At 38.5% G+C, this 21,342-nt stretch overlaps 3 protein-coding genes across 3 annotated transcripts in view; 2 read left to right on the top strand and 1 right to left on the bottom strand.

Moving 5' to 3' along the window:
* Positions 1 to 21,342, top strand: part of LOC132203843 (uncharacterized) — a 41,214-nt gene that overhangs the window by 1,719 nt on the left and 18,153 nt on the right. The gene's annotated exons all lie outside the window — the stretch shown is intronic.
* LOC132204074 (DNA (cytosine-5)-methyltransferase PliMCI-like) lies at positions 1,312 to 12,684 on the bottom strand. Its single transcript, XM_059632321.1, has 20 exons — positions 12,659 to 12,684; positions 7,057 to 7,194; positions 6,890 to 7,005; positions 6,446 to 6,684; positions 6,073 to 6,387; positions 5,712 to 5,881; positions 5,476 to 5,646; positions 5,276 to 5,396; positions 5,113 to 5,211; positions 4,809 to 5,046; positions 4,556 to 4,752; positions 4,258 to 4,491; positions 4,064 to 4,195; positions 2,671 to 2,873; positions 2,505 to 2,610; positions 2,287 to 2,448; positions 2,076 to 2,230; positions 1,780 to 2,014; positions 1,600 to 1,716; positions 1,312 to 1,368 (listed from the first exon to the last, which is right to left on the bottom strand). Exons 1-20 carry the CDS (start codon positions 12,682 to 12,684, stop codon positions 1,312 to 1,314), a joined length of 3,231 nt encoding a protein of 1,076 aa, XP_059488304.1.
* LOC132204075 (nascent polypeptide-associated complex subunit alpha, muscle-specific form-like) lies at positions 17,805 to 21,052 on the top strand. The gene is made up of 8 exons (XM_059632322.1): positions 17,805 to 18,131; positions 18,999 to 19,088; positions 19,147 to 19,200; positions 19,265 to 19,435; positions 19,609 to 19,740; positions 19,929 to 20,054; positions 20,325 to 20,821; positions 20,983 to 21,052. The coding sequence occupies exons 1-8, from the start codon at positions 17,805 to 17,807 to the stop codon at positions 21,050 to 21,052; spliced, it is 1,467 nt and encodes a 488-aa protein (XP_059488305.1).

Raw genomic sequence — 21,342 nt, forward strand, 5'->3', positions numbered from 1 at the left:
GCGAATCAAAGTTGATGAAAATCGCCATGCCCTTCTCGCGCTGCACTCGTCTGAGATGCAGACGAGGGCGCGGCGCCCGCGGCAGTGGGGTCGGCCGAACCACGCTCGGCTAGGAACTAGGAATAATAATATTTAATTTAAACTTAATTTAATTCAATTAAACAAACGACAAGCCATCTTATTAACAATTCTAGTTTTGTCTCGTCAATCTAGTCGGGCCTGACCCGTTTCTCGTGTTCGCTTTCGAATTAATTGTCTCTGAAGCGCCAATAATTAAGTTTATTATACAATATTTAAATTTTATTTAATTATTTAAGGCTAAGTACGGTTAACTACTCCGTCAATTAAATTGTACAAAAAAAATTATGTTCAGCAAATCAACTGTCAGAATTTCCAAGAATTTCCAAATTTGATTGGAATTTTTAGATGATTTTTCTTTCAAAAACTTACCGCATTTTTGGCCGTGCTTGTGTCGTGGTCTGCGTTACATTTCTGACGGGGGTGTTTGCGACGAGTGGTCGCCTGGGCCTTGAAGGCGGCAGTGGCCTCGCGGTCAGGTTGACGTTGGCGCCGATGCAGGTCACACATGCGAGAGGGCCTTGCGGGCATCCAGAATAAGACAATATCCAGTGCACCGGCAAAAAATTTTGCCGCCAAATGAGCCATAACATAAAATTATCAATAATTTTTTTAAACAAAATTTTGAAATGAATTTTACCAAGTGCAAACTAAATATAGATAAATAAATAACATAGTAAAAAAGTTGTTTTTGGAATTAATAGTTTTATTTTTTATTTTCTTAAATTATATTTTGGATTTTATCAGTTATGTAATACTTTTTTTTTTTAATATTTTCTGATCAAATGTTATGTAAAGCGCCTTGATATTTGATATGATAGGAAGAACTAAAATTAAATTATTTTATTTCTTTGGTTAATTGCTTAGGAAATTTCGGATTGCCTTCACTCTGGTAAGAGTTTGCGGAGGCACAAAAGGTGCATTTCATATTTGGCCACTGATCTGTACGCATATTGGTAAAATTTGCAAAAAAACAGTAAGAAATATTCAACTAATCTCTCAAAACTGGCAGTTTTCATCATAAAAGTGTTCGCATCAATCTGGAATTAGCTTAATTAAAAAAGATTGGGAAAAATTAATTAAATTTTCAAACTTGAGGTACTTACGAATTGAAAATGAAAAACATTATTCAAAGATTTAAAATTAAAAGTTGTGTCAAAATAATTTATTTCTATGGGACAAATATAAACTAATCAGACTGTACGGCAGCCTATCGGTAGCCTGGTTGGCCATTCACGGGAAACACATTCCAATCCTCTTAGCCAAAGGTGGAGGAACTGCATTGCCAATCTAAAACAATAAACACAAATATTAATAAAAATGCCCCAACAGACTACATGCAATCGAGGAAGTCTGAAAATAAAACTGAAATCTGTGATGATATTTGTATATAAAGCAGAAAAATGTTTGGACTTGGCCATAATATTTTAAAGTAGCAAATAATGATAACAGCTCTTATATAAGTGGACAAAAAGACTTTAAAATAATTTGGTTCATTAAGGAGCAATTATTGTTTATTACCTGGCAGTATTTGTCTTCCAGAGCTCCACTGAACTCAAAGTGGTCTGGAAAACCCTGAGAACGGGCGTGTTCACGCACTGAAAAGCACCTGTGGTACGTTGGATGCACCACTGTGCCCTGTTGGAAAAACGCACAATGAATCTCTAAAATTTTAAATTCATATATATTTTGTAAAAGCACCTGCATCCCGCTCGGCACCGGAGAGGTCACAGTCGTTTTGAATGGCCCAAAAATATTTGGTCTTCCGAACACTCCAGGCCATTGTGCATGCCTGTCTGCTGAGAGAGGGAGGAACCTCAAAATGATGGTCTTCTTGTGTTTTTTACATTTTCCACATGCAGGATTTTTCTTCCTGTTATTTGGCTTCAACTGGCAAGTGCAAACTTTGGTGCTATTTTCGCCTTTCAAGTATTTGCTGCAAGGCGAAAGAAGCTCAATGTTATATCAGAAGAAAAAAAAATTTTATAAAATCTTACAGTCGCTCTACTTTTGAACGATCTGGCAAGCAAGTTTGGATGTTTGGCCAGGACCTCCAGTCGTCACCACTCGCAATCAACCTCACTCTAAGTGCGTTGAGAGGTGACAAGCGTTTAACTGTGTGTTCGGTCAGTTGCTTTGAATGCTCTCGAGCCTGGAAAATAATGGATTGAAAAACAATTTAAGGAAACTGCAATATTTCTTGGTTACTTGTTCTTGGAAGATGGTTTTGCAGAGCGAGTATTTGTCATTGCTCGACTCTTTCCCTTTGCTTTCGATGTCTGGGAGGTCGGATATTGCGTCGAACACATTTATGGTTCTAATTGGTGCGTCTCGGCAGTTTTGGCCAATAATGGCGGTTCCATCGTCGATCTGACAAAGTGGTTTGTTACATATAACGAGATTTTACATATTTTATTCGAAAATACCAGCTGGCCATCAAGGACAAGAGACTGCGATCTTTGGTTGAAAACGTGAGTGATTTTGGGGAGATCAGGCAGCTTGTTGCCAGGGAGAGCCCCAAGGATGATGATCCTAGTGCAAGCAGTCGGTATTGTTACATTCGTATAAAACTTACAACAATGACATTTTTACCTTTGGCGAGCTTGCGGCACTCCATATGCGCCTGCTTGCAGGATTCCAAATCGCACTTGATAACCCATCCTCAGGCAGCAGGCGATGACGGTTTTCAGATATGAACCCTTGTGAGCGAAGGCAAAGTTCTTGACGTTTTCAAAAATAAAGAACTTTGGCTTCAAAATGTCAATGGCGCTGCAGAAAGTAGACACCGAAGAATTCTGCAATTTATTCACACAAAAATATTTCATTATAAATTCACAAAATTTTTAAAGAAGCGTTGCTTCAAAATTTATTTACTCGTGAAAAGACTGGGCCTCATTAATTTAATGATTACCTTTCGCAAAAGTAGCTAGGAATAATCTGTCAAACAATTAGACTCGATCTTTAACTCTTAAGCAAATAATATTTTGGTTCGGTACTTTGAGTGTGAATTTATTTTATAGTAAATGAAAACTGATGAAAACTAACGTTCAATTTTTTCTAGTCGTTTGAATTTTTACTGGTCACAATAAATTCTACTGAATATGACTCAGAAGATGAAATTTGTCAATTTTGAAAATCTGTTTTCTAAAACAAAAAGACATGGCGCATCTCTTGGCTGTATCTGATTTTTTTTAGGTAGGAAATTTTCAAGAATCACAGGTCAAAACAAAGTTCTTAGACATTTTCGCCAGGGTTATTTTAGTTAGTTATCATTAATTGACCTAAAATATTTTTCAAGAAGCAATGTAGGCGCCAAATGAAAGAGTTCAATTGCTAAGTTGGTTATTGGTAATTATTATTCACAGTAAATTTATATCATAAAAGAGATATACATATTATTTTAAATGAATATCTAAAATGCAATCAACATTTTAATGCCGGTGTCAAGAATAATTAAGAAGGAAGGATGGGCAGAGCGCACGTATCGCTCTGCGCTTTTGAGCGGAGTGCGAGCTCAGTGCGCTCAGCAAGTTTAAAGAAATCCCTTTCCAATAATATCAATTAAAAATACAGAAAAACTGGTTTTTTAGAATAATCTCTTTTAATAGAATTTTATAAATCTGAGAAACTCAGGAAATGCACAATGAGCGCGAGCGCAAAATTGTTAAGCGCACCCATTTAAGAAGTTAAGTTTCCGCAATTGTAATATTAAATGCAAAAATTTAAAGTGTTTAGGTCAAATAAATTCATTTATTGGCCTAATAGTTGGACGATTGTGAAAGTAGGCAACCGGCGCAACAATAGTGTCGCTCAAGTTGCATAACCATTATACAAGCAAAAAAGTGGGCAAATACAAATTAAATTAATTGCTAAATGATTATGGATGGTTATTACTTAAATTATGTCAAAAATGTTGACATAAAAGATATTTATCAATTTTTTATCAAAAAAAGAAAGGACTGTTTTGATTTTACTGAGAAAGTACCTTAAACAATGCTGCTTCGCCTTGGGGGTACCGATTCATCACAGAAAACCCTTGGCAGGGTGGCCCTCCTATAACCATGCCCACCTCACCCTTTTTGGCGTAAGCCTGTCCTTTGTTATTTTGATTCTTCTCCTGAGAATATCAAGTTATTAAAAAATTGGCGTTTTTAATTTATTTTTTTGTATTAGTTTCACCTCCATCATGTTGGCTAACACCAAATTCACATCATCAACGTAAACTGTCGCGTCTTTGAAGTTTTTGCTATAGGCTTGGGCGGCATGTTCGTCGCACTCGACAGCCCATTTGCTCTCACACAAGCCTGCCTCGTGTAAACCAAGCGAGAGACCTCCACAGCCAGCAAACAAATCCATCGTTTTTAGCTTCTCAGCCGGCACTTTGTGTATCGGTGGTTCAACGGGATTCTTTGTCTAATTTTAAGCCAGTCAAGGAAGATTTTTTACAATGAAAGTGTCTCAAAATTTGTATTTCTACCTTTGGGTCCATGTGGCCGATGCAATTCCTAGCTTCGTGGGGAACGTCAGAAAGCTTGTTGGAGCCCAACGAGTACTTTTGAGAGAAGCAAAATCTGTTGTCACCGGCCTGAATCCACTTATGTCTTTCTGTAGTCAAACGTTTTTCGTAAGCCACATAAGCTGGCCCGATGATCTCACTTGCTGATATTTCTTGAACTTAAACGAGAAAAACAAATTAAAATGGAGAAACACTATGAATTAATTGGAATTACCCTCGTCTGTGTGGTACAACTCGTGAGGACAAGTTTGATCTCGAAAAGGCAATCGAGTGTCACTCGGCCTTCGATAGACCCTAACTTTCAGTCTAACATCTTTAGCATCACTTGTGGCTGCTGTGCCTGCTGAGATTTCCAATATTTGACACACGCCCAGGACATAATGTTTTGTCTCCAAAGTCTGACTTTTGGCAACTCGGTACCACTCGGGACAAACAATAGGGTCGTAACAATGCTAAAAAAATATTAATTGGCATTTTCAAAATTCAATCAATAATTAATTTAAATAAGACAATTAAACCTTCAAGGCTGGCAATGGGTCAGGGATGGGAGGCACAAGTCTGGTAGTGAAAGCAAATGAGCCAATGCAGTAAGAGTTTCCTCTATACTCGAAGGAAAACTAAATAAAAATTTAATTTTAATTAATTTCAATAAATAACGTTCATATTTTTGATGTGTCTCACGTTGTTCTCGTCCATCTGGACCAACTGCTCATATCTTGTCTTTTCCTTCTTTTCACACAAGTCACATGAATTGCCGATTGTCGGTCCCAGACTTGTGAAAGCGCCGCTCTTATCATCAAGTCTAAATATACGCACATGGTTTAAAAGGTATTATTTTCAGATAAAAAAAAAAAAATCAGTAGTGCAGCAGATAAAATTACCTCATCTGGTAGAAACTTGTTCCATTTGTGCTACTATTTTCGTCGCAATCCGATTTGTGTTGAATCTGTGGCTGTCCCCATATTTGTGATTCATGGACATCCAAACACACATTCGTCCCAAAATACTCATTTTTCTGTGCAAATCCTTTCAAATATGATTCTGAGCTTCTCCTGAAATTGACATTGACAGCAAGGAATTACCATATTATATAAAGTGATAACTTTGAGTTTCTTACATGAGCACCTGGACATGGTAGACATCCTCATCTTGGTAGATGATAAGTCCAACATAAGGGGCTTTTAGCATTCTTTCTTCAACTCGAAGCGGCGTTTCGTGAATAAACGAAACAATGCCTTGGAACTTCAAGGAGCAGTCTCTGTTTTCGTTGCTCACTTTGTCAAAAACCTGCAAGATTGTTTTATTTTGTTGCTACAGTTTAAGTCAAAGAAATGCATTCACACCACGATACAAAATAAAAGTGATGCAATAATAATTTATTTTCACCTTTGGCAATTGCAGAATTATTAAAATTGATCAAAAATAATTTATGATCATAAATCTGTAAGAGAAATAAAAAAAGTAAGATCAATACTAACTTCCTCTTGCTCTTCAGGCATATCTTTAAAATCTTTCATGTATTCAAACGCCATCGAGAAAACCTCTCGGACCAATGGAGTGTTGGTGAGTTTGGTGCCCATTGGTGCTTCCTTCTTGCCTTTTGGTTTCAACTCTATTTCAGCCAAGACGCAAAATTCCTGAAAGCTGCTCCTTTCCAGCAGATAATAATCATCGCTGCCATCTTCATTTTTGTCCAGCGCGTATCTCTCAACATGACGAAAGATAAATGGAGCGTTCTCTTTGAAATCCTCCAGAGTAGGCATAGTGACCAGGTGAGCCATTGGTCCTGTGGGCTGATGTGAAATTGCCTTAATTTGTTGACATGTCTTAAAATTATACTCTAAAACGTACATGGAAGTTGTTAACAATTTCTTCTAGAGTTTCCCCGCTCTTATCGATCAATGATCTTAAGAAGTGATTTGTCCAGAAAATCTTGTCGAGAGTCTTCTTGACGCTTGGTTCAGTCTCTTTGTCGAACGAGAGGATTTTGTAATTTCCGTGCTGAGTTTGCACGCATAAAAAAGTCTCAGAAGAATCAAGGCCATGTATAAACCATTCTATGATTTCGCCAGACTGCTCGAGAGGGAAACCTAAAATCAAGGTTTTTCATTTTTACGTTGGCAAATTTATAAAAAAAAATGCTTTATTTGAATGCTAAAGATATTAATTAAATGGCTCAAGTAACACAAATAAATCATAATATTAAAAAAGGAAAAATTATTTTTCAACAAAACTTGGGAGGACACAGCTCTCATAAATATGAAGTAAAAAAGCGTTTGTTTTGTTTTAGCTTACCGTCCGTGGCGCTCGTTGTGGTGGCATTGTACTCTCGCAAGACACCAGACATCCGCACAATCACACCTTGCTCCACTTCTTCGATTCCACAGGCTCGGCCGTTGCCATCGAATAATCTTTTGAGAAAACTTACAATTGATGGGCAATTAAATAGAATTAGAACGTACTTGACGTTTGCACTGCTAAAATATGGCAATGGTTCATCATCATCATTGTCGTCGTCGTCAGGGAAGGGATGAAGGATTTCTTGAGGGAATACTGACGACAACGTTGTGACTGCAAGAGCTTCTTCTGAGCTGCATTCTCTGTTCAAGTAATTTAAATTATATTATTTAAAATAGAATCCAACCTAAAATAATAATTAGCAGACTTGTGTTTTTTCTTCTTCGAGGGGACAGATGAAGATGATGACGCAGCTGCAGAATTTCGCCTCCTAAAAAATTGCAAAAATACGAAAATGTTTACTGAAATTGCTTTGAGAGAGCAAGTTTGTAAAAAGAATCACGGTTATTTAAAAAAATATCCCCCTTTAGCCACACTTTCATTTTTCACCTTGCCGTGATCGCCTTTCGTGAGAAGGAAAAAGGGTCACATTCAGAAAATTGGAAAGAGCATAAAAGGGGCTCTTTTTCTATTCGCTCCTTGCTAAAAAGGTCTCGCGCTCTTCGAATCAAAGCTCGGCGCTCTTTTGGAGTGCTCATCGCCAAACTTTTAAATCATTTAATTTTCAATTTGATAAAATAATAATTTACAATTAAATCCTTTTTTACGAGAAATGGAGGTGTCCGGCCGGACTGTTCAATTTTATCGTCGGCTTGGTTGAACAGCAGCGGCGGTGGAAATTTTTCCTGCGGATGTTCAGTAAGTTGCTCGAAGTTAATAAACCAAATAATGGCGACAGGTGTTGGCTGGCGCTTATTTGCTTGGAAAATGCCCGAATCGGAAAACGCCAGAATGAAGGCAGCAGCAATTTGCTCCAATCTGATCAGGAATTTGCCTGAAATCGCGATGGTCTGGTTACTTTGGCTTTTAGAGAAATTGCTTGTGTTTCTATATAAAAACAAATTGTAAGCCAACTTATACAAATTATTTTATATTTTCTTCCGCAAAATTAACAAGCTGACTGCAACTTTATCAAGCACTTTGAATTGGTCTTCAATGATTTAAGTTTTATTCTTGATTTATTCTTGGGGTATTTTAAATTTCTAAAAAATCTTCAAAAATAATTACTGATTATAGCAATGGCGCTTGAAAAGGGAAAATATTTGCAATCGCATGACTCGCATGAGGCTCTTCGACTGGCTCGAATTTTTAAACGAACTAAATCTTCGGCTGGTGCAGCTGCGTGGTTCAGGAAAATTTGCAATCGTGCTCGCATTTAGGCCAACTAGGTTTAATTAAATAGGATTGCGGCTCTGGTGCATTTTGGTGCGGTGCGAAACACAGCCGGTGCGATTTTTAGGTCCGACCTTGGTAACCGTCGAGCGCTCCGCACCGTCTCTCAGTGCGTTCAGACCTTATATTCTTTATGAAATAATGAGTGCAATGCGCTTGCACCGAAAGGATACTCTCGCTTTCCTATTATACTAAAGTGTCGGCGCCTTTGCCAACACTCTTGTCCCGTAAATAATTCCTCTGATTGAAAATAATATTTCTTGGTACCCTTTTACGAAAAAACTACCTGCATATTTTGCTTTAACACTCACATTTCTTCTGAATTTCAGTTTTCAACGCGAAAAACTCTACAACTTGCTAGAATTTCCAAAGATCCTTTTCTGTCTGCTTCGCTTGTTTATAAATCATTAATCTAATGACACGAAGAATTCAATGTAAGTTTGATATATTTTCTTTACATTTCTCGTTTTTTCATTGAAAAGGGTTGACAGCATGCCAAACTAATAAGATTAAAAAGTGGCAATATCTTTGGCATTTTATATCATTTATTTCCCTCTCAATTTTGTTCCTAAAAAGGTAAGAAAAAACAATAATGAATATTTTAAAATTTTATTAAATTTATTCGTTCCTCATATTTGAAATGAATATTTTTTTTAAGAAAATGATCATGAAATATTTTCCCCTTTAATGTTTATCATTTCAATTACTTGAAACAATCTGTCTGTTTGCCAATTAAAACCATTCACTTCCGATCTATTGATCTATTCTAGCAGATTGCCAAAATATATTTAAAGCCATCTGCCGAGCCCTTTATTATTTTATCCGATTTTACCTACAAAAAAATCCAAAAAATTAGAAATATTTCAGCAATACTCTAGGTGCATCCATAAAATATTTATTGCTTGCAGTCATCAAACATAAATATATAACGTCAATATAAAAATCTTTGTACACAAAATGACAATTAATTAATTTTAAATTTCGTTATAAAATATAGTAAATTATAGTAAATCCAAATATTAAAAAATACAATACAAGAATTTGAACATGTTATTGAGTATTCATTCTTTTTTTTCTCTTTGTTTTGCTGGTACCAATTCCAATTCTTATATATGTTATATAATTTTGGCTAAAATTTGATTGATTTGTTTTTTGATGTAGGGCGTTAAGCAGAAACATGCTAGTTGTAAACCTTTTCTTTTCTTTTTTCGATTTTTTTTTTGTTATTGACCGAGAAGAATTAATAACAATGAACAGTTTTGTGATAAAGCGATTTTTGGGTTTTCGCGGCTCAATTTGCGGAAGGCGGGATTCGTTGGCTAAAAGGTGGGCATCGCCGCAGCTACCATTTCTGCCTTCGAAATGATATCGGGACTCATTTTTGAGCACGATCTGATTAAATTGTTATCCAAAGTTGAAATACTGCTTTTGCTCTATATCCTCCCCAGGTAGCATTAAATTTAATAATTCAAAGATTAACAAAAAATTAATTTAATATAGTGGAGGAGAAATTCTATTATGAAGTTAATTAATCATGTTCGAACGATGATTATAATCAAATTTCAAAATAAATTTAATAACACGTTTTACAATAAAAGACAAAAAAGTATAAATTTATTTTTTAAGTAATATTTGAATTGAAAATCCAGCTAATGTTTGAAAGACGATATTAATAGACGGGCACAAGGAGCAAAGTAAAATTTCGCAGTTGTAAGATTGAATTTTAAAAGTCACGGTATTGTGGTCAAATTAATGCTCTTGATGGAGCTAATAGTCGCCTGATCGCAGAACATAGAGAAGTAGGCAACCCGCGCGACATCTCCGTTGCGCGAGTTGCCTAATCCTTCTAAAGTCGTCCCCAGTGGAGCGTGCGCTTGCCCTCAATCCCGGAGATTGTGGGTTCGATTCCCGCTCCAAGCGGATTTTTTTGGGGGGAACCTGAACGATTTCTCGTGCTGGGACTGCGAGTGAAGGGTTGAAAGTCGGCCAAGGACCGCAGGATTTCGTGTTGAGACTTTGCGCTTTGCACCCCAGTTGGACGCAAAAAGCGTTGAATACAAAATCCTTTTACTATTAAATTGCATTGAGGAGTTTAATTGTGGAATACTTTTCTATAAGCTGGAAGGAACATCAAGGTGAATTCATTTTTTTTTCCTTTTTATTCTGCAACATTTCAACTCCACTCATAAGAAGAAGAGCAACGAATTGGTCTCGGGACTCTAACTTATTTAACAATTTAACATCAAATCGTTCCCTCTACATGTGTTCGATCCAATTGGTCAGAGATACCGAATGGATAAGAAAAAGATATTTTTGAGCAATATGAAAATAAAAAAAACACCGCCTCCAAACATTTTCCTACAAACTGGAAATAAGGTTGGTGGTTTTGTTTTAATTATTTTCATAATCTCTTTTGTTCTAATGATTGAAGTGGCAAAATTTATTCTAATTTTCCATTCTTCTATGTAAAATATCAATCAAAGATCAATCACAAAAGAAATATAATTTTCCTCGTTATGCTAATTAGAGGTGGAACTATTTAATCACAGTGGAATTTGAATGCGGCTGTGTGATGCAGAGTCATGTCGGCGAAAGAGAAATCACTTCGACAACAAGGAGGTGCTAAAGCAATGGGAGTTTAGAATGTTTAGGCAAATCGCTGCTTTGAAGAGAAATAATCAAAACCAATGGCAAAGCAAATTTAGAAAATACCGTTATATCTAGATAATTTTTAAAGATGATGCTAGCTTGCCATGTGTGCATTTTTTTATAAATTTCATGGTGATTTGAATTTAAAATCGGCTTTTCCTTGATGGGTTTTTTGTGTGTTGTTTATTGTTTCAGAAAAACAATATCCTGCTCTACATGTTTCGGCTGCGAGCTGCAGCCTTAATTCATGAGTTGTGAAATTATTTAGACTAAAATTAGTACAACAATCAATTTTGTAAAAATATTTTTCTTTCAAATTAACAATTTTTCGTGAAAAAATTATTTAAAGGTTACACAAAAGAATTTTTTAACACAAAAATTTTGACGAGAGGGAAGAGAAGAAAACCAGTCGCGGCAACAGCCCTTCGCTGGCCGGAAGAAAACAGGAGAAAGATAAAAGAGTGCCGCGGCGCCTACTGCAGAAGTGCACAAAAGAGCAATAAACCCATCCGCACCCACAGGTATCAGCTTAGGCCGCGCACAAAATAAAGAAATGTGCAGACAGCAGTGGCGACCAATAAATACAATGCATTTTTCCACAAAATAGCCTTTACCTGAAAACAGAAAATCCGACGGAAGAATAAGTTCGTCTTCTCTAGACCACCGCCGAGAAAAGTACGCTCAAAAAAACACGCTTCAATTTTTCTGATCTAAATTTTTATAAATATTAATTTGTTATAACAAATTTTTAATTTCACATTGTCAAGAGTTTTGAGTTAAAAACTTGTTTTGTGTAAAATGCAACCTTTAAATACTTTTTTCACGAAAAATTGTTAATTTTAAAGAAAAATGTTTTTAGAAAAATGATTAATTTTTGTTCTAATTTTTGTCACAATGTTTTCACAGCTCATGAATTATGGCTGCAGCCCGCAGCCGAAACATGTAGAGCAGGATATTGTTTTTCTAAAACAATAAACAACTCACAAAAACCCATCGAGGAAAAGCCGATTTTAAATTCAAATCACCATGAATCAACCCTCGATCGTGAACTTCTACCACAAAAATATATAAATTGATTTGGGCACTTTTACACGTTGGCGTCCGCGGTTGAAAAGCAAGACTGTGCAAGAGGCTTTGAATTAAAATTTGACTGCAATACGCTTTTGAGCCGCGAAATATTAGTTTAATTGCTTATATGCTGTTAATTTTACATGATAATTTATTTTGCCTGCAATTGCCTGTTAAGTGTTAATTTCTCTTAAACGTAGATTTGTTGAGTCATTCGAGAGCAGGATTGATTGTGTTACCATCCATCGAGAAAAAGCCGAATTGAAATTCTACTTTAGCAAATTTCTGTCACTTTTTTAATTTATAATTCAATTAATTTATGCTTCAATCGGTTTTAAAATCTAAAGCGAAAATTCCTCTTGAATAAATTAATAAAAAGAGAAATTTTTGAGCGCGAGAGAGAGAGCAATTTTTCCTGAACCAAAGTCTATTTTGGGGCCCCGCGGGTTCCTCTGCGATTCTTTTTTTGACATTTGTCAATTTTGCGCCCGAGGATCGAGTCCAGTTCCCGGGAAAATTTTCCTTTTCCCGCCCGCTCCCAGGTCGTGTTTCGGGAAAATTTCTTTGCCTTGGCTTCCTCCCACTTCCATTTATCGGGACAAATTCGCTGCCGCCTCCCGGGACTCCCGGGAGTTCCGTTCCTGTTGGAAATCCTACCTGAATCGGCGATCTTCTCCCGCCATTTCATCAGTTGCAGATCACTCAAAACTCGACTTGGAGAAGTTGGAGAGTCTCGTCGTCAAAACACTTATTATGTACCGTGCGTGCGCTTGCATCGACGCGTCATTCAACACTGCGCTGCAAAATCGTGTGCAACGACCATGCATTCTCCCCTCTCCCAATATTCTTCCTCGTCTTTTCGCCACAGAGGAACCACTGATTGAGAGAATTCTTAAATCGAAACTCTTCCACGCATATATCAAATGACATCAATGCGATCCTTTTTAATTGCAAATTTGTATTCATTTTATTTGCGCTTTCGGTCTGGCGAATCTGAAAATGCGATTAAAAATTCAATGGTGCTCAATATTCTTTTAAAGAAAGTAGCTCATAATGACAGATTTTAATTCAAATTCTTTCTAATATATAATTCAGTAAAAATTATAAAATGTCGAAATTGTTTTTTGCCATTAAACGATCTGATAAAAAATTTCCTGTTGCATATATTTAAAATTAGATACAATTAAAAGAAACAATGTAATTCAAAATTGACTTAATTCTGCATACGCATGGAGTACATAAAATTCTGAAGAGCGATTAAATTCAAAGTTTTAAAATCAATAATATGAACTTGTGCAATATTTGCTCTGCTCCTCGTTGAATTTTTCTCACTTTCACTTCTAATATAAACAATAATTCAAATTTAAATTCATAAAATCATTTTTTGAACCATATGCATTAAATCGTTTAAATTGTATTTAAGAAATCGCTTGCGGACAATGAAGCTTATCCAAATCCTAATAACCTAGCCCAGGCTAAATTAATCTGGCCCGGGCTAATCGATCCCGGGTCAGGTTAAACTATTTGGATCGCCTTCAGTACAGTCAAAAATTACAGTTTTGCAAAATTAGAAAAGTGAAGCAAACATTTAAGCAAATGCACAAGAGTGATTAAAACTTTCTAGCCTCGGACTCAGGCTTCTTGATACTCTGAGCTGCTAAATCCTTGCATGCTCGTCTATTCAAGAAAGTCATTGAGGCGTTCATGACATTGAGGCAGAGCGTGTGCTCGGCTGGTGGTCACCTTTGTGCCAAGAAGGAGGCAGGTGGTCATGATGCCTCCGATACGCTGACCTCGTTTTGCTCAAGAGGAGCACCAGCGGCGCCATGGAGCGCCGGCCCATCCGATCAGACCGAGACCAAAAAGCAAATGCAGCTTGCCAAAGGATTCTTTTTCCTACAAAAATTATTATTTTCTGGACGCTCTGAAAACCTGCCCGGTGGAACAATTTCCCGGCCCGTGCAAGGCCCATCTGTGGCAGAATTTGTGATAAGTGAGAAGAGCAAAATCTTAGTCAACCGAGGCTCACTTCGGAGGATATGGGGTCTTCTTGATCTCGGAAAAGTTTCACAAGATTCTTGCTAGTGGTCGTGCCGGTTCTTTTCATTCCAACAATTCCATTTTTTTTTTAATAAATTGTTTTTAAAAATTGAATCAAATTGAATGAATCAATGTATTTGTAACAAATTAAAAATGTGGAAAATTAATCAATAAAATAATTAAAACATGCTCCAAATAAATTAGAAAAATACATTAAATTACTCTTGCTTTATTTTTCCACATTGTTGCAATTTCAATGTTTCATTCTACTATTGAAGACAATTTATTTAAAAAAAGGAATTGTTGAAAGGAATTATTGTTTGAAAATGGAACGACCACTAGCAAGAATTTTGCCAGAGCTTCCGAGAACAAATCCTCACCCTCCGCAGTGAGCCTCTGTTGACTTGCTTTTGCCCTTATCTTTTATCACAAATTTTGCCACACGTAGGCCTTGCAGAGGGTGGGAAATTGTTCCACCGGGCAGGTTTTCAGAGCGTCCGCAAGGTACTTCCAGGGCTCGACGGCCCTGAAAGAAAAGGCTTTCCTGGCCTGGCATTAAACTTGCTCCGGACGGTGGCAGTTTTTTGGGGCCCAGAGGGTCATCATCTGAATCGAATGATGAGCTCGGTGATGCGCTCCACGGCTTCCAAGTCGCTGGCGCCGCTGGTTCACCTCTTGAATAAAACGAGGTTGCATGTCGAAGGGCATCATGACCACCTGCTCGTGTGCCCCGGCAGCAGCTGCCGGCCGTGGATCAAGTGGAGCCGCTTCGCGCTTGTTGATGCTCGTGTCGGAGGTCGGGTGCCAGGCGGGCAGTCCGATGGTCGTGATGGGTTTGACCAGCGTCTTTTGACCCCTGGGGTGCACCCTTGCAGAGATCCGGTTGAAAAGCGCCGCCTTTGCCCAGACGTGACATTTTTCTTTAACACATATTTTATAATGTGAATCATAATTCAAAGAAAATTTATTATAAATGTAATATATTATTATATAATTATACGAATTAAGCAAGAAGAACAAAAGTAAATTAATTGATCCAAAATCCGAACGCGCTCAATTTTAATTTGGAAATTATGAAAAAAAATCCCCATTTAATTATTCCTTTTGTATTTTGATTTGATTGTCAAGCTGGAATCTGCAATTTTATTTTTCTTGAAAAACCCTTGGAAAAGGGCGTTTTTTTATTTTGGAAAATCGTCTTATTATAATTGACATTGAGTAGTAAATAAGTTAGGGGTTTCGTTATGGTTATTAGTGTTGATTTATTTAATTTAAATATAATTTATATCATTTATTAATAAATGGTATAAGGGTTTGTAAATAAATTAATTTTCCAATTTAATTTTATTTTTCCAGGAAAAATCCTTGGAAAATGGCGGTTTGTTTTTTTGGAAAATCGTCGGATTAAAATTGACACATTGACTGAAATCATGTTTTAAGTTTTAGTTTTCTGTAGCAAAGGGCGAAGAGAGCGCAAGCAGAGGTGCGGAAACAATAGAGGAGGAATGCGGTGTAAAAATGGCAACACTGCGTGGACTCGACTCGGCTAAGTAAACAAACAAGCAGGGGAGGGAGTCGCGGCCGCTGTCACAAGCAAGGTCGCCGCAGCCCCAACCTGCCTCACTGCACCACCAGCTCAGTATCAAAGCAACCTCTGAGCCGCTCAGACGCCCAGAAACAAAGCTGCGATTTTTGCCTTTTGTTCACTCAAGTGAATCTCATTTCGACGATCCGGCCTGATCGCCCTGATCTGAAAATCTCTTCTGTTCGTCAAAAGCCAATAACGTGAGTACATAAAAAACTTGTATTTAATCAAGATCACACAAATTTGAGTTAAATCCCATTATTGGCAGAAATGCGTAACTAAAATTCGACCGCCTCTGGCCATTAGTTCATTTTTGCACCGACAGCTCAATCAAAGTTGGTGGTTATGGCAACCAACCCTTTTGCAGGCCCGTGTCCTCTTCACCTTGTCCTGTTTTGAAAAGCAATCCGTTTCTCGCTTACTTTTAGTTCTGAATTCGCAAGAAAATGAAAGTGCCAATTATTCGCTCCGCTTACCGTTAGAATTTTTATTATAGTTTTAAGGGCTGAATCCCAAAAAGGAAAACATGCCATTTCGTTTGGCTTTTGATAAAAATTTCGCATGAAAATGTGCTTTTCCAAGAAATCAGATTTTAGTAAAGACAAGAAAAATTGAATATCTTTGCTTCTAACAGGAAATTTCAGATATTCTCTTCACTTGTGCACGTAACTTTTTATGCTGAACAACTTTGCTATTGTCAACTTTTGCGTAGGTCAAAGGTCAAGGTCACTACAATACAAATTTCACTTTTGAATGCAATTTTCAAAAAGGAGCTCTTCCTCGAATTGTTTTCTAGGCATAGGAAAAAATGTAGCCCTAAGTGTTTAGAACAAAATACTTGATTTTCTAGTGACATTATTTTTAGTTAAAAAGATAACTTTGTGAATTTTAAAAAACAGGCGAGAAAATCTCTGTTCGGCAATAGAAATTAATTTTCAATCATCGATAACTCGGTTTCTGAGAGAGATACGACAATAATTGTAATGACTACAAGTGTTTCAAATTACTTTTTCTACCGAACCATGCATTGGACATCCAGGGAAAGTCGCTGTAGGTTATTGACCCCCATGACCTGGGGCCTTAAAAATATATTTTTGCATAAAAATTGCAGACTAAATCATTTTTCTATTACTCTCCTTTTGTACCAAAATTTTGGTTAACCCTATTTAAAGGTCAAACTCGGATTTAATCTATTTGAATCTTGCATATTTTCATTGGTGCCAAATAATTCCGTATAATTTGATCAGTTAAAGTTGAGGGAAAATGAGATGCATCTGAAGCTCTTTCCGGCCGCCAGAATTTTCCGCGGCGCCGCCGACTTGTTGTTTGTTTGTCGATTTGCTTTGGAAAAATGGACAAAAAAATCGGGATTGCAGCTGGCGCGCGTTCAAGTCTCCTGACTCGGCTGGCAACAACATTTTCTCACAAAAGGAGAAGCGAAAATTTGTTTACTTAGACCGCGCGCACCAAGTTCTTGTGCTTTTGTGTTGTTCAGCCGCCGCCGCCGCCATCGAGCCAACTCGGAATTTTAATTACTTTTTCCTCTCCCAAGTCGCCTCTCGCGCGAGACAAACAACTTCTCTTTCGCATTTATATCGGCCCAGCAAACCGGATGCGCGCAAATAGAAGAGAATAGAAGCTTTTTGTTGCCTTTTGCATGCAGCTGAGCGCGTGTTGGGAGGAATTCGGCAATTTTAAGAAACACTTATATTCTATTTTTACAATTCAGAGTTACAAAAACACGACGAACGATATCTTTCTAAAATATAGGGCCGTCGGAGGAACCAATGGCGTTGAATTACACAACTGGTGAATGAGTTTAAACTTTTTTGTTTGAAATCGCAGACAAATGAGATTTTTTTTTCATCAATTGTTGCGTCTTTCATTTCTTATGCCTTTTGTATTTGGCGTCATTTCAAATCGAGAATTTCTTTTTTCAGTCCAGTCCAACATGTATTTCGACAGGGACACAAAGATTCCGCCTCCGGCTTTGTTTAAGATGAAGAGAATTCTGTATGAATGCAGCCAAGACGAGATTGCGACTCTTGTGTCCTTCTTGTTGACCGAACAACAGGTGCGCATTTTCAATTTGCAATCTTTTTTTCTTCTAAATATGCCCTTTTGCAGGATTCCGTTGGGCTGTGGCGCGAGGCTCTCCTCAATTTCATCGTCGTTAAAATGTGGCGCACCGTCCGCACTGGCGAACCTCAAGTCAAGTTCAACATGTGGCTCGAGTGGGCGACCGCCCTTGTGACCGGACACAACGAACGCGCTCAGCTCGAACTGCTGCTGCGGTGGCTGCGCGACGTCACCCAAGTCACTCCGAAGGTCGCCCTCGCCCTCGCCGTCTTTCAGCACATCCCGGGGCCCTTCCAGAAGCAGTGGCTTTTCTGCGAGATCGTTGCCAACTCCTGCGGAAACAACGGTGGATTCTGCAACTCCACTGATGAACAGCTGCACCAGTACGTGCTCGAGCTGGCCACAAAACACGGCGTCTCCGACAAGGTAGTTTTGAAATTACACCTTTTTTTGTCGGCTCTTGGGCCAGTGTCATCAGTTTTTTTGCAGAGTGTATAATCCATTTTATTTGCAAGTCAAGAATGAAATGATTTTATTAATCGGATATAATTTATGAGCCGGAGTCAATTAAAAGTTGATCGCAACATTTGCAAAATGAAATAGAATTTCATTGCAATTAAAGTAAAAAAAAGAAATTATATGAAAAAGTTGTAACTCGATTTTTCTGGAGGGGGTTTATATTGTCTCTTGAAAGGTCACCATATAGCCGTGTGGATCAAACAATATGGTGATTTGAAATCAAAGTTGGCTAACTTTTATTCATCAGGTTACATGAGTTCTTTATTGTGTAAGAAAACAACTAATATTTCTTTCCTTCTGAACACCCATTATGAATAATCCAACTTAAACTAAATTAGAAATTTATTTAATAGCAGTTTATTTGAATTTCATTCAATATTGCTCTGATTTAATTAATTTAAGTTAATCGCTACTAATTTGTAAACTGATTAGTGGAGAATAAGAAAAAATGTAAATTAATTCATCTAAATATCTATGTATTTTAAACCAAATTATTATATTTGCTTTTTGCTTGATTGTTGTTAAACTTAAAAACTACGTTTTCTTATTTTTAGACTAATTGGAAATTGAATAAGTTTTTTGACAATTCTGTATTAGCAAAATTTCCGTCTCAGAGGTGAACCTTTTTTAATCATGAAAACATTATACGACAACAAAATCATCATTTCTCATGATCTATTTTGTTTTCAATTCACTCTGCATTAAATTTGCTCGCAAATCAAGCAAACTTCAGTTTTGAATTAAAATTGAAATTCAACCTCTTGTGTTACGTAGGAGAAAATGGGCGCCGACCCAACCGAGTACCAAAAGGCTCTTGAATTGATCAAGACCGAAGGTGGCATCTCGCAGTTTGTCATGGACACGGTAAATATTTTTGCTATTAACTCTTGAGCCTTTTGATCTGATTTTTCCAACGTTGCAGCTCTTCGAAAAGGTCAAATCCGCCGACTCAGACACCGAAGTCTTGCAATCGAGAGTGAGTCCAAGATTCTTTTGTTATTATCAATCTACATTTTGTTTCAACTTCTCCTCATTTTTAGATGCACCCTCACTCCTGCGTCAATGCTGATGGTCTGCCCGAACTGTCCGACAAGTTGAAGGATTTGCGAGAACAAGTCCTGAACCTCTCTCGCCACCCAGAGCTTGCGCTCCCCCCGCCCAGCAAGGAGCCCCCTGACTACTACGACGCAGATGGCGCTGGAAAGTCATTGGTTCGTGCAGCAAATTTAATAATGACACTAACTCTTTATTTGAAACTTAACACCAAGTGGATGTTCACAATTCCCTTTTTAATTTCACTTTTTGCTTGAGATTATTTGCTATTTTTTGTGTTTTGAATCATTTTGATTGCTGGTTTAATTTATTTTTGTCATTCACGTTGCAGGAGCAGAGACGATACATGCAGAGGGTTGACAAAGCGCGAGAAAAGGCGGAAAGAGATGGGACACCTTACAAGCGCCCCTACAAGCCCAAGCCCAAGAATCAGGCGTGCCCTCAGCCTGAGAGCAGCAGTTCCGTAAGTGGTTATTTTTCATTCATACTCCACTGAGTGGTTTCTTGTTTCACTATTTTTAAATATAACTTTTTCTTTTTTTTTTGCCTAATTTTTGTCTCATTATTTTATATGTAAAACATAAATGAAGTAAAAAAATTGTATTTCATTTTAATTCCGACTTATGATGAATTTTGAATTGTGTGTTTCAGGGCCAATCAAGCCGTGGAACTAAAAGGCCTGCTGAAGAGGAGGCAGGTCCTTCGAGGAAGGCTGCAAAGGGCAAGAGTGCGGCTGCAGCGCAGTCAAATGATCAAGAGCTCGCACTGGTGACTCTGGTGAGGGTTCAATTTGTAGAAACATTGTTTTAACTGATTCAGCTGCCAATTTTATGTAAATCTCCTCTTTACTGCATCTTTTTAATGAATGCAAAGTCAGTTGCAGACTGAAATTAACTTCATGCAACGTTTGTGAAATGATTTGAATTATTCAAATTTATTCAAAACTTGTGATAAGGGATTACCATGATAAATTTTCCCCGCAGTTTGTACAGTTAAAAAACTTTGAGTTTGGAAATTCGGTTTTAATTGTGTTTTATCGTGTTCTAGAGCTTGCTTACTCCGGCTGGACAAACCGAGTACCTTCATGACAGAATTAAAAGTGTTGACGAAGAATTGAGAAAATTATGTGAAAGACTCAGTATGGAGCCGCCTTTGCCACGACCGTATCCGATTTTGGATGCCCCCTTTGCGGGGGACGCCGCCCCTGGGCCGATGAAGAGCAAACCAGCAAAGAAGCTGGCCAGGGCGACTGGTCCTTACCCTAAAGGAACCCGAAGCTCCAGCAGAGCTGCCGCCAGGGCGGCCAATCTCAATTTGAGCAAAATCTTTGAAGCCTCCGATGCTCTCATGGGCGCCGCCCCTTCACCTCCTGCTAGTGTGGCTGCGACCCCTGAAGCCTCGCCGTCTCCAGCACCACCATCTCCGGCACCGCCGTCTCCTGCACCACCATCTTTGGCACCGCCGTCTCCTGCACCTTCTCCTAGCAGAGCCCTTGACGCGGCCGCCGCTGCCATTGCGGCCCCTGCTGACCCCTTGGCACCGACGTCTCCGGCCCCGTCTTCTGCCAGCAGCAGTGACACCCCTGCTGATGATGCCCCGGTGGCCGCACATATCGTCAAAGCAGTTTTTGATGCTGCCCTCGCTGCCGCGCCTGCGCTCATTGCCCTTGACGTGGCCACCCCTGCCATCCATCTTGGCCCTGCAGTGGCTCCTGCGCCGTCCGCGCCGCCATCTCCGGCACCAGCCTCTCCGGCAGGCGACGACACCCCTGCTGACGCTCCTGCCTCTGCAGTCCTTGTACCTGTGGCCATCCCTGCACCTGTGGCCATCCCTGCACCTGTGGCAATCCCTGCACCTTTGGCCATCCCTGCACCTGTGGCAATCCCTGCACCTTTGGCCATCCCTGCACCTGTGGCCGCCCCTGTTGCTGCACCTGCCCTCGCAGCCTCTGCATTGGTGGTTGTCCCTGCACAAGTGGCCTCCCCTGCCCTCGCAGCTCCTGCACCTGTGGCCGCTTCTGTTGCCGCTACAGCTCTGGGGATGGTCATTGGCGTTGTGACCAGGA

Source organism: Neocloeon triangulifer, unplaced genomic scaffold, assembly GCF_031216515.1.
Source record: "Neocloeon triangulifer isolate White Clay Creek 2 clone unplaced genomic scaffold, ASM3121651v1 ptg000020l, whole genome shotgun sequence".
Lineage (NCBI taxonomy): Eukaryota > Metazoa > Arthropoda > Insecta > Ephemeroptera > Baetidae > Neocloeon > Neocloeon triangulifer.